At 40.2% G+C, this 12,288-nt stretch overlaps 1 protein-coding gene across 2 annotated transcripts in view; it reads right to left on the bottom strand.

The window, feature by feature from the left end:
* Positions 1-12,288, bottom strand: part of stim2b (stromal interaction molecule 2b) — a 55,410-nt gene that overhangs the window by 16,728 nt on the left and 26,394 nt on the right. For both annotated transcript variants that reach the window (XM_034676598.1, XM_034676599.1), the window contains exon 2: positions 9,483-9,613. In XM_034676598.1, coding sequence (XP_034532489.1) covers positions 9,483-9,613 — 131 coding nt within the window. The remainder of the gene's footprint in view (positions 1-9,482; positions 9,614-12,288) is intronic.

The raw sequence follows: 12,288 nt of genomic DNA, 5'->3' as shown, positions 1-12,288 counted from the left end.
ATTTCTGTTTAAAGAAGCTCTGTGATGGACTGGTGACCCAAAGGTAAGTGGTAAATGGACTTGTACTGATATAGGGCTTTTCTAGTATTTCTGACCACTCAAAGCACTTTTACACTACTCGTCACATTCACCCATTCATACCCATTCACTCACTGATGGTAGAGGCTGCTATGTAGTGAGGGACCATCAGTATTAGATAATCTCATTCGTACATTCACACACCTCTAAACAACAGAGGACTTGCTCAAGGGCACTTCGGTATGTGACTGCCGGAGCTGGGATCGAACCGCCAACCTTCCGATTGATAGACGACCGACTCTACCCACTGAGCCCCAGCCGCCCCTTGACAGCTGGGATAGGCTACAGCCCCCACCCCTGCAATCCTGCATGGGATAAGTGGTAAAGATAATGGATGGGTGGATGGATGATTAAAGGATTGTCTGCGACAAAGCCTTGATGACAGGTGTGTCAACATAAATATTCCTGCTGATGTCCTGGTCCTCTGGTGTAATGTATAACCACCCGCTCACTATACATAACCCTTACTTACTATACCTTAAAAGTAGGATTGGGTATGTCAAGAACGCCACAATTCCTCTATCTGACATTGGAAATGGACATGATCCCTCTCTCCTGTACTCTTCTTTTTGTTGTTTGTGTAAACTTTGTTTTTGTTTTTTTGGATTTCTCTGTTGTAAAAATGTATAATAAAAAATATATCACAAAAAACCCTGCCACAATTCCATTTGATTTGAATATTTCAATAACACTATGCATGAGTGACCGAAATATGGAGATGGTTGACGTTTTACATCTAAATACGAAATACAAAGGTGCCGACTTTATGTCACTGCCTGCCACTGTTGCAATAATAAGAAATATTCCGTTCCAGGATTGTATGAATTGGTACTGAATTGGGGAAAATATATATATTTTTTACTCAGCCCTTCTTGAAATGTACAAAAATCTTCCTTTTCATAGTAATTATTGGTTGAATGCTGCTATCGTGCATTTAAACTTGTACTTGTGGTAACAGTTTTGCATATATTATTAGCCTTGGTCTGTTTTGCATACTGTCAAAGACATCTTTGTGGAGTCATAAAATATGTGGTGAGCTGCTCATATAAGATAGGTCTTTGTGTGGGAGCCTTGTGGTTTCTGTGCTTTAGTGTTTAGATAGTGTGACAGCTGTGATAATTTCAGACTATTGCAGACCTGGCACAGAGGAAGAAGATGTTAGGTATCGTTGATTTTTACATTTTGATATCAGAGTTGGTAGTGAAAATATATTACATTAGTGTAAACAAGGCGATGGAACTGAGAGGTTTCACCCTGCCTGAGTATGAACACATGATTACACTTACATTATGCAGAGGCCTAGCACAGACAGGGTATGACACACACTCAGCAGCACACAAAGACACATTTGTTCCCATCAGATTCCAGATTAGGGGGGAGCTGGCTCAAGATCGAGACACTACCCGTGAGCCTCTGCTCTATTCAGCAGTCGACTTTGACTCCACTCACCCCTACTGTATCAGTCCATCTGTCCACAACTGATCATCTAATCTCACTGAAAGTTACAACACATAGAGCCCGTCTGTCATCGTGGAGGCAGAATGAGCTTTTTTTTAAATAAACATTATACCTCAAAATGTATCAGAATTATCGTTAATATGGAACTGTAGAAAGAAGAACACTAAATTAATTAATTTTTCATGATAGTTAAGAAATTTTGGAGCAAAAGTAATACTGCTGTTGGGTTTGAATTATGGGGCATGATGTATTTGAATGTGTTAAAAGATCCGTCCCTAGTTTTCAGATGGCTGTTTCAACTGTGGACAAACTAGAAACTATACACGTCCTTTTATTTAGTGAGTGGTGGCCCAAATGCACCTTGAAAGACAAAGAAGAAGATAGAGGTTGTTTGAGCGCAAGACGATTTGTGTTGATGAACATTTTTCATTGTAAAAACTTGACTGACTATCCTTGAAGGTCACCATCGGAAGGGGTGAGCAGGGGAGCGTTCATCTAAAATCTGACGGCCAGATATCTCTAAATATTCACATTTCTACACACTGTACCCAAAGGCCTGACACTTCTGCATCAAATCTACACTTTATGTTAGTGTATCCCTGTACCTACGCAGAAGTCTACGTGCATTGCTGGATGTGCACCTCCTTAAAAATGTAACGACCATAGACTGTATAAAAAAATGGACGTAGTAGCCGTGACGTCACCCATGAAGCCAATCATCAGCGGGTGCCATATTGGAAAGCTGACCACAACTTCTGTCAAACTATTGTGAGGCAAAGAGGCGGGCCTTTATTCTTTTTGCTTACAGCTACAGGGTGCACGCTTGTCAATCAAGTCAGCCATGTCCTTATTTGGGAAAAACTCATAAGTTTTCTATCTTTTAAAATACCTAGTTATAAAAAAATTCACCCCCTGTACAGTGTGTGCCGATAGAGAAATGAGCTATTCAGACCTTATCCTTTTTTTGAACCAGGCTGTAAACATGTTTATTAATGCTGCAAAGATAGTCTTTTATGAATGGGTGTGTACGTGGTTTCCGCTGTTTCTTCAGCCAGCCTCAAGCGGACGCTCCATGAACTGCAGTTTTTAGCACTTCTGCATGGGCTTCATAGTTTGAGACCAGAGGTTGCCGCTTGGTAACAACACATCAAAACAACGCAGGCTGCAAGCCCTGTGATCGGTCCACTAGGTAGCATCGTGTTTCCGCCATCGTCCTTTGCCTGTATGGTTTCCAAAGTTGTTATTCCAACGTTTCTTCAGTGAGCTACATTTGAATTCACAGCAGCAGGTCATAAATAAAATGTCTTTCCTGAATGATCCCTCTAGAACATTCCCAGACAAGTCAACAAACAGCTTCTTGAACCTTTTGAGATTCCTCCTTTCTAAAGATACGACTTAGACCCTCCTCACGCCTCCTTGAGTTTCTTCTGTTTTTACCCGCTGAAGTCGTACAGTAAGCTTTCACAGACGCAGAACTCAACTGAAAGCGTCTATTTTCCACCAAGTTACTATGCACGTCCAGTCAAGAACTAATAAAGTCCCCCTTCAGAAAAGCAGGATCTCTGCCCCCCCCCCCGATGTGACGTGGCGCTGGGTCTTGCGATTTCAAAGTGATGCAACACGATCCAGCGTCTTCTTGGCAGACAGACGGCACACTGCCCAGCACCCGGAGGAGAGGGCGTGCACCTGCCGTCCCCAGTGACTGCGCTCGGCAACAGATCCCCGGATGTCACTCAAGACCCCCTCCCCAGACGACGACACTCGGATTCACGAGGTAATCAGAAACAGGATTATGTTTCAAGGGATTACAGAAGGATTTGATTGCTAATAAAATTTGTCTATGGTTGTCAAATTACAGGAAGACTGTAAAAAAGTGATTACTTCTGATTTTCAGATTTTAAATACACGTCGGCCCGAGGTTCGGGTTATATTTATTGAGGCTTAAGGAAGCAGGGAGAGATTTATATCTTATATAATGAAATAAAGTGTATGAATGAAATATAGTGAAGGTCAAAGATAAATGGTGTGACTACTGAACCACTGAAGTCAAACTTTTACCCTCGTCAAGGTAACTAAAGCTGACACGACTCCATCCTATTGCTTGATTAAAGAGTTTTTCTTTGTGTCCTTCAATGACTCGCTCCTCCACTCATCAGTTTCAAAAGCAGCCAAAGCTTTTTTTGTTGAACACCGTCACTGATAGCTCCATGACGTGACCTGTCAGTAAATACTGAAGTGAAATGGGCTCACCACTTTCTTGTTTGCTCTCCTCGCCTCGCCACTCCACAAAGCGTGTCAATATGTTTAAGTACACGTGTTAATGGGTGCTCTTTTTATGCAGAGGCTTTTAGTGCTCTAGATCTTTTTACTGTGGTGAATGATGCACCTCATTTAAATGACTGTAACCTGAAAATCAACTGTGCGTGTGTGGTGATATGAACTTAGGGCAGGCCTTTATATGCCTGTGAGGGATTCGTGTCCCAGTGACTTGTTTAATGGCGTACACGAATTTTGGGTTTCAGTGCTACAAGGTCACAAGTTAGCAATGAAGCCACTTTCTATCTGGTTACTTTAAGCTGTATTTCCAATTTTTTTTTTCCCAAAACACACATCGTATGTTAGCTTAAAGGTGACATATCATGCAAAATTGACTTTTTAATGGTTCTTTACCTGAAATATGTGTCCCTGGCATGTCTACAAACCCCCCAAGAATGAAAAAAATCCATTCTGCCCCTGTTTTGATTTCTACACCTTTCTGTAAATGTGTGTGAAACGAGCCGTTTCAGACTTCCGTGTTTTTGTTACGTAACAACAATATCCGGTCTGTCACGGAGTCAGAGCTCGGAGCTTGTTCAGCCCATAGACTGTATAAAATAATACTGAATCCCTCCCCCGTTTTTCATTACCTGCACAAATATGTGCCAACAAGGAGCTTAGGAGGGAGGCATGCTAGTTGTAGGCTTTCTTAATAAACGCAAAGGTCGGTTTTACTCCCCACGTCTGCAGATTTGAAGATATAGTGGATGATTTTTATTTGTCATGGATAAGTGCTAGCGCTAATTAGCATAGCCACATAGCTATATGTTCATAGCTGTAGCTGTAGCTGTGTACCAAGACACACGTCGACATACTGACAAATAAAACAACAAGAAACACTAAATCTGTGACCAATCCTTCATAAAAGGTCCCGCTGCCTTTCTGGCAGAGGTCGGGTTTACTCCCCACGTCTGCAGATTTGAAGATCTAGTGGATGATTTATCATGGATAAGTGCTAGCGCTAGTTAGCATAGCCACATAGCTACATGCTCGTAGCTGTGTACCAAGACACACGTCTACATACTGATAAATAAAACAACAAGAAACACTAAATCTATGACCAATCCTTCAGAAAGGTCCTGCTACAGGCGCCTCTCCGTCAGGATCAGATTCAGAGGGTTGAAGTAACGCGATCTCTGAGCAGCCGTGTATATTCAGCCAACATGTAAACATTAGATCAACGTGCTGGAGAGCCGAGGCACATCCACTTCCGGAGGGGGCGTGGTCAGAGGGAAAACAGAGTGTTCTGATGAGGAATGAAGAAAAGGACTTTTCAGGCATGCCAAAATCTGATTTCAAAGTGTTTTTTTGAGCATAAACTTTAAATACATGTTTTTGGGACCTCTTAGACCAATATATATTGATGAAAAAAGCATGATATGTCCCCTTTAAACTAGCTTAGCAGCAAATATAAGTTGCACACAATCAAAATGGCATTATTGACTCAGCTTTCTAGTAAAATGAAGACGCAAAGAAGCAAGGTCATCTTATTCTGTCTTTGGCAAAGCAACAGAGGAAACCGAACACAAACTTCAGAGCTCCTTTTATAAATAAATGTATTTATAAGTACCTTAAGAAAAGCGTAATTACGTATTTTGAATATTGTTGAATAAATTAAGTAGTATTTTTAGCAACATTTTCAAATGTTTGCTAGCTCTAGCTTCTGTAACATATAATTGTACTGCCTTTTGTTAAAAAAATGTCTTATCTTCAATTAAGATATCGTACGTTTTGGACAGGTTGTTGGTCAAATAAAGTTAACAGAATTTTGAAAGATTTAACAATTTTCCGTTTTTTTTTTTCCATTTTATATATTTGACTGATATTCTAATAATTGTGAAAAGAGTGTGTAGACATGCTTAAAATATAATGTGGGGAGAAACACCAACAACCTGCAACTAATAACTGTTGATTATTGTTTAATCTGATGAATATGTAAAAACTTTGGTTGTTTTATTGTCCCAAACATGAGCTGAATCAGTCCAATTGCTTGTTTCATTAGCCCAAAAAAATATGACATCAACTCAAGAACTTCTTTTTGCATTAGCACTTAAAAACCTGATGTAAATGTTAAATGTAAATTTCAATTTAAGGATTAAATCAGTTTTACTGGTGTTACATGCCTCCAAAAATGCTAAAATGCTAAAATAGAAATAGAAATAATAAAAAGACTCATAAATCCCCTCCTTTATCTTAAAACCCAACGTGTCATTGCCATCATACATCAACATGTCATTTTTTTCTGCCGGCATAGGAATCTCTGACATGCAAGTCATGGACAAACTTGAAATCTGAACTACAGCTAGGATGTTACAGACATCACCATCCTCTCATGGGACTCAACCTCTGAAATTTTGGGGTACAAGTTGAAGATGAGTGGGTGGGTAGGAGGACGGGAAGTGTCAGTGAGATCTTTGTTGTTTGAGTGTAAGGTTTCAAGCCAGGTGGCAGAGGGGCAAAGGGGTGACAAGGTTTCCTTCCGACCCCGCACTCGTCACCCTTCCTTATAACTTTGTCACGCCTTTTAGCTCACCGTTGCCAGGAAGAGGATGATTATGTTGTAAAACTGACAGTACAGAGGGCCTCAGAGTTTAAATTAAAGTCTACAAGCTTGAATCATTTGTCTGTTTTTGCTCCTGTGTTTTTAATAGCTTCATCTGATCTCTTGGATAAAGTCATCAGTTGGCATGGTGCATTGTAAAACTACCGCCATATGATAATCTCAAATTAGCTTTCATTTCAAAGATATTGGGCTCAGTCGAAGTATTCTGCACATGTTGTCATGATGCAGTCTGGAACATAAAGCCAGTTGGCATTTACTATGGGAAATGTAGTTCGAAGGTGCATTATGACACTGAATTTGAGCCTATTTTAATGAAGCACATCTTAAAGAATTAATAATAAAGTAAGACATATGAAAAAGTCAACGTTTTTTAAGCACTCAGTAACAAAAACAAAGAACTTAAAGCTCCTGTGTGGCGTTTTCAGCTGGTTATGAAACTGAATTAAATTAACATTAATGCCTCTTTATGGCCTAAGAAAACAAACCAGACCATCAGGGAGAAGACTGATTTGATTTACAACTTATTTCTAAGGTGTCAGAAAAAGTGGTGTCTTGTTTCGACTCTTAGTCATGACCCTTTGCTGCATGTCTTCCCCCACTCTCTACTTCCAACATTCCCTTGCTCTCTTTAGCTGTCTTATCCAATAAAGGCAAAAAAAATGACAAGACAAGATCAGCCAGGCTTAGCAATAAACTTTTTCTCCACAGGGGACACTAAAATTGACACAAGCTAAAAGTTACTTACAGGAGCTTTAATTTTTTTCTGTACCAATAGCTTAAAGGTCACTGTAACAAGTACAGAAATAATTCCAACATATTAATAAATGTATCTATTAGAAACTGGACAATACAAATGTTGCATTGTTTAAGTTTTGAGAACTGAATCCAAACCTCTGCTGGTATTATGATAATCCCAATATCTGGGATATTCTAACCGTACACAAAAGTTTTGAACAACATCTGATGGTTTGATCCAAAATCAAAACCATCTGGGTCACAGGATCAAATACAGATTTTTTTTCTTTAAAACAACTTTTGGATGACTTGATCCAATGCGATCAGATTATTTAGAACAACACAGCCCTGACTGTGAAAATCTACTAATTTGAACCCTGTGCTCCGGGTCACATGACACTTCATTCATTTGGCGAGAGCTGCATCCATCATGTTATGAAACCCTGCGAGGGAAAAGCTCGGAAATCCTCAGAAATGAGCGGCTGCCAAAAACAACTGAAACTGTCTACCGTGAAGAAATTGAGACGACTTGTTGCCCTTATAAAGACAAAGGGTGAAAACGGAACGCGGCTCGGATACAGTACGGCACATACAGCTAACAGTGATACATGCAGAGACACACATCATCTCAATGTGGGCTCGGAGCCAGTTCTAACACTGCAGGCCTCAGGGGTCTTTAGACAGGATGCATACACGTCCAGATCTTTACTGAGGGGCCAGCACAGAGGGCTGCAGGGTATAACTGTTTCTCATACCAGCCCTTCTCAGCCAGTTAAAAATGACTCCAGCCAGCAGTCACAGGAACACACACACGCAGAATGTGACTACGGCCGTTGATTACCGAGAGGCGCAGAGGGCACAGCGGGTCAGAGAGCTCTCAAGTGTCACCCTCTACCACTCTTGTTGCTCACACAAAACTGTCCTTTCTCTATCCACGCGTGTCACCACGTCAGAAATTTGTAGTTCTTTCTCTTCTGATGATCTACTGTTGTGATGTTTATTGAAAATTGTTTCACTTTAAAGACGGCTTCAAAGCCTGAGCCGATTGTCAAATATAGTTCCTCACTCCTGGCTCTAAACTAAAAACTAAATATTTGCCAGCTTGCGGTGATACCCGTTCAGAGCTGACAGGCGGCTATTCTCATGTCAACACAGGAAACATTTACAGGCAGGTTGGGTTTGGTTAACCTAATGATCTAGAAAAATACTGGTATTCTGCAGAGATGGTAACGCAATGAAGCAAGGCACCAATCAAATGAGGACAATTTTTAAATTTCAGCAATCAAAGAGGTTTCCTGTAGTGTCTAAAAAGCTAAATAATAAAATTAATTGCTGCTGATTAAATTGTTGTTTTTTACTCAAGTGGTTCCAGTCTTTTTGCGAGTGACCCCTCAAAATAAAGAATCTATCATGATTTCTCCATTGCTCTTGATAAACTAAGGCGAGCAATTAAAAGTGGCATTTCCTTCTATTCTAGTATTTTAAAAGTTTTATAAGTTGATGTTATTCAATGAATCCCATTCAGGAAAAGGAATAGGGGGTGAACGACAAGTTAGCTTAGCAATAAACTGTAAAGTGTAAAACAAGAATAAGTGTCTTTTTCCTGTTTTGTATCCATTCAAATTGATAAAAAAAAATGTTGCCAATATGTGGTGTCTTTTGTCTTTTCTAAAACTCTCTGACAGAGTGAGGTAAGCTGTTTCTCCCCTGCTTGAAGCCTTTATGCTAAGCTAAGCTAGCAAGCTCTAGATTTACATTTACCAAACAGACATGAATTTGGTATCGATCTTCTTGTCTTCCTCTCAACAAGACAGTTCCCATAAAAGGTCAAACTTTTGAACAAATGCTTTGCCATTAAATCATTTTAAAATTTTCTGCAATATAATTTTCCTTACTCAGAAACAAGAGTTAGTTCAGATTATTTATGCAAATTAAAAGTAAAGTTCTGCTTACATTTTGTGAATTTAAATGCAGTATGTATACATCAAGACATTTTGGACACTGAAAAATATTATTTTTGTCCACCTCTTGTTTGTATTTGTAGTATTCTGAGGCAGCTTTTCTATCATGAAAATAGCAGAACTGGGAAAAGTAAATAAAAACAACATATACAGTACGTATAGCAGGATTGTGTTTCTTCTATCGAGCGCTTTAGTCATTTGATGACCACCTCATATTTACTTCTGAGCCCCTGGCCCCAGGTTGGAAACCACTGTCTAAGTCTTTGGGTTTGGGGGTCTTGCAAGGGTTTTGTTTGAATACTATGCCTTTTTTGTGCTCTATGGGAACAGCTCAAATACCCCAAACCTGAACGTAGACTTATGAAGCTCACCTCCACGCTCTCATTGACTTCTATTCCCCCGTCATTGTCGTCGTCCAGCTGTTTGTGGATGTGCCGCAGCGCCTCCAGACTGAAGCGGTCGTCCTCGCCTATGCATGGCGGCATCACTATAAGACAGGGGTCTGCAAGGGGGCAAAGAAAAGTTCAGGTTACAGATGAAGGGTTGGGGGAAGGTTACAAAGCAGCCAGAGGGGGTTACACAATAATCACATGTCCAGTTACTACATACCAGGAACAAACAGCACAAATCTGCATAACTACTCATTGTCCTTGTTAGACAACATTAGCTTCAGGGATAAGTCCACAGAGTTGGTCAACTTTAGAGGAACTTTAACGCAAACAACAGGGATGTCATTTTCAAAATACCATGACTTCCGAGAATCTTTGTTGTGTGACTCATTTTTATTGAACTGCATTCCTAACAACATTCTCAGAGAAACTGAAAACAAAAGGACATACATGCTGTCGTCATGTATGCAAAGTTTGTCCATTTTATGTAACATAAATTGCTAAGAGCCAAGGAAATCACTCTTTTGTAAGAGTAAGAGGATACCTCAATTATTTTTCTCCAGCACCAGTACTCTGCAAAACCAGATCTCCATCCTGTTGGACTCCATTTGAAGCAAAGTGTTTTTAATACATTTAAATTCTATAATATCTTCAACAGGTGGAGCCACTTTGAGCTGCATCTTTAAGAGTCGCTGGGCAAAGAGACTTTCAACTGTAAATAATCACACAGCATTAACAACGGTGAATTAGCTTAGCACAAAGACTGGAAACAGAGGTACCTAGTTTGGCTCTATCATCAAACAAAATAAAACCTTGCAGAATCTCTGAAGCTCAATTTTTACCGGTCATTGGCTGTGCAGGATTTTGTCTTATGCGGTTCTTTCTTAGAAGCAAGGAATGTTAACATGCTGATGCCCTGAATGCACCTTTTTGTGCATTGAAGAATCTTTGAGGTCTCATTTTCTTCATGTGCACACGCCTCTTACAGGCAGTTTAATGTGGCTCTAAATGCCACCAGGGAGGTGACCACACCTGGCCTCCAGGCATTTATTCAAAAGCATGCCGCTTCCTTGTGTAATTTGAAAAAAGACTGAGTTATTAAAGGAGTTTGATGCACTCCGTGTTCCAGCAGGACTCTGTTGTGTGCTGTTGTCATTCCCGGAGCGTCCCCAGGCATCCCCCTCGCTTGTTTTTATTCAGTCCCCTTCCCATCCCACTGGGGAATTGAGCCCATTACTTCCAGCCCTCCAAGCCATGGACAGTTTGAGCTGGCCAGGTGCCAAACTGTCTTAGCGGAGCCACAAAACACACACACACACACATCCTCAGAAACACACAGATACATACGACTTCAAACCACATTTTAAGAAGATTTAAGGCCCATCGTAAATACAACACTCAATAAACTGGATGTAAAATGGCAGGAGCTATTCTTTTAACGAGTGAATGTGTGTTTCATGTCAATCGAAGTGGTGCCAAGGCCGAGTTGCAAGCCTGATAAATAATGATGTTCACTGTTTGGCAACCTAAACACAAAGCCTGAGAGCAGTGGAGGGAGACATGACACCACCACCCAAACAACAAGTGAGACAGCAACACACACCCAAACACATGCTTCAGGGCTTTAATTGCTGCTGGCAATGAGCAGTGTGTGTCTATCAAAGGAGGAATCTGGATGACAGAACTCAACCGGATAAACCGTGAACAAGAGGCCGTTTTAAAAAGGGTTTGGGACCATTTTCTGTGATAAATAAATGATAGAAAAATTGTAGTTCAAATTAATTTCGGAGTCAAGGTATATGTTCAATTTCAATTTCTGACTCAAAGTTGAACAAAGTTGGACAAGAAAACTTAGACCAACCTTATGTTTGTACATTAAATACAAAGCTCGAAGTGGCTAGCTTAGCTTGGTACAAAGACTGGAATTACTGGGAACAGCTAACTTAGCTTGAAAAAAAGAAAGTCTGCCAGCACTTTAAATTCAAAATTGTATCAGTTTTATTCAAACAATACAAAATGAAGTCCAAAAAACTAAAGACATGGTTTCTGTTACATTTGGATGGACACAGGCTAGCTGATTACCCATTTTTAAGGGCTTTATGCTCGGCTAACATAAACACTTCCTGGTTCTAGCTCCTTCCGTTACATACTCACAGGTGTGAAAATATCCACTTATTCACAACACTGTGAAAAATCCACATAAGGACTATTCTAGATGCATGTACGATAAAAAAGGTTATCTATAAGCATGAGTAGCTGAATCCACAGGCGACCATGTGACCTTTTCTGCTGTTTTTTGATGTTGGATCTGTTTACTGAAACAAGACTTGACACGTTAGTTATAGAGTTGCCACTTGGCAATCCACAGAAGAAGCAAAAGGAGACATTTGATTGGACGTGTGCCCACAGCTAAGTTTGGATGAGAGGATGCTGGGGAGGATGTCCATTTCAAATTAAGACACCAGCATTGGCACAGGGCTTCATAGCAATACAGTGCCGCAGGTTGGATAACACAGTATGTTATTTGGAATGAATGAAACCAGAGTGGCTTTTTAGTGGCTTTGGGCAACATTGTGTGGTTATCTGTTGAATATATTCATAATAAAGCACCAATCAGGACAGTTAACTTATTTCGGACAATCAATCTAACAGTGAAACCCTGCTGCGTTCAAGGTCGCTAATCACAAAGATATGAAATGTGACGGATCAGTAACATTTAACCATTTTAATATACATCAGCAACTGAAAGAACAATGAATAGCACAAATCCAGAGCAACATGAGGCCTA

The sequence above is a fragment of the Notolabrus celidotus genome, chromosome 23 (genome assembly GCF_009762535.1).
Source record: "Notolabrus celidotus isolate fNotCel1 chromosome 23, fNotCel1.pri, whole genome shotgun sequence".
In the NCBI taxonomy this organism is placed as follows: Eukaryota; Metazoa; Chordata; class Actinopteri; order Labriformes; family Labridae; genus Notolabrus; species Notolabrus celidotus.
Note: the sequence above shows the minus strand (reverse complement) of the source record. Positions and strands in the feature narration are given on the sequence as shown.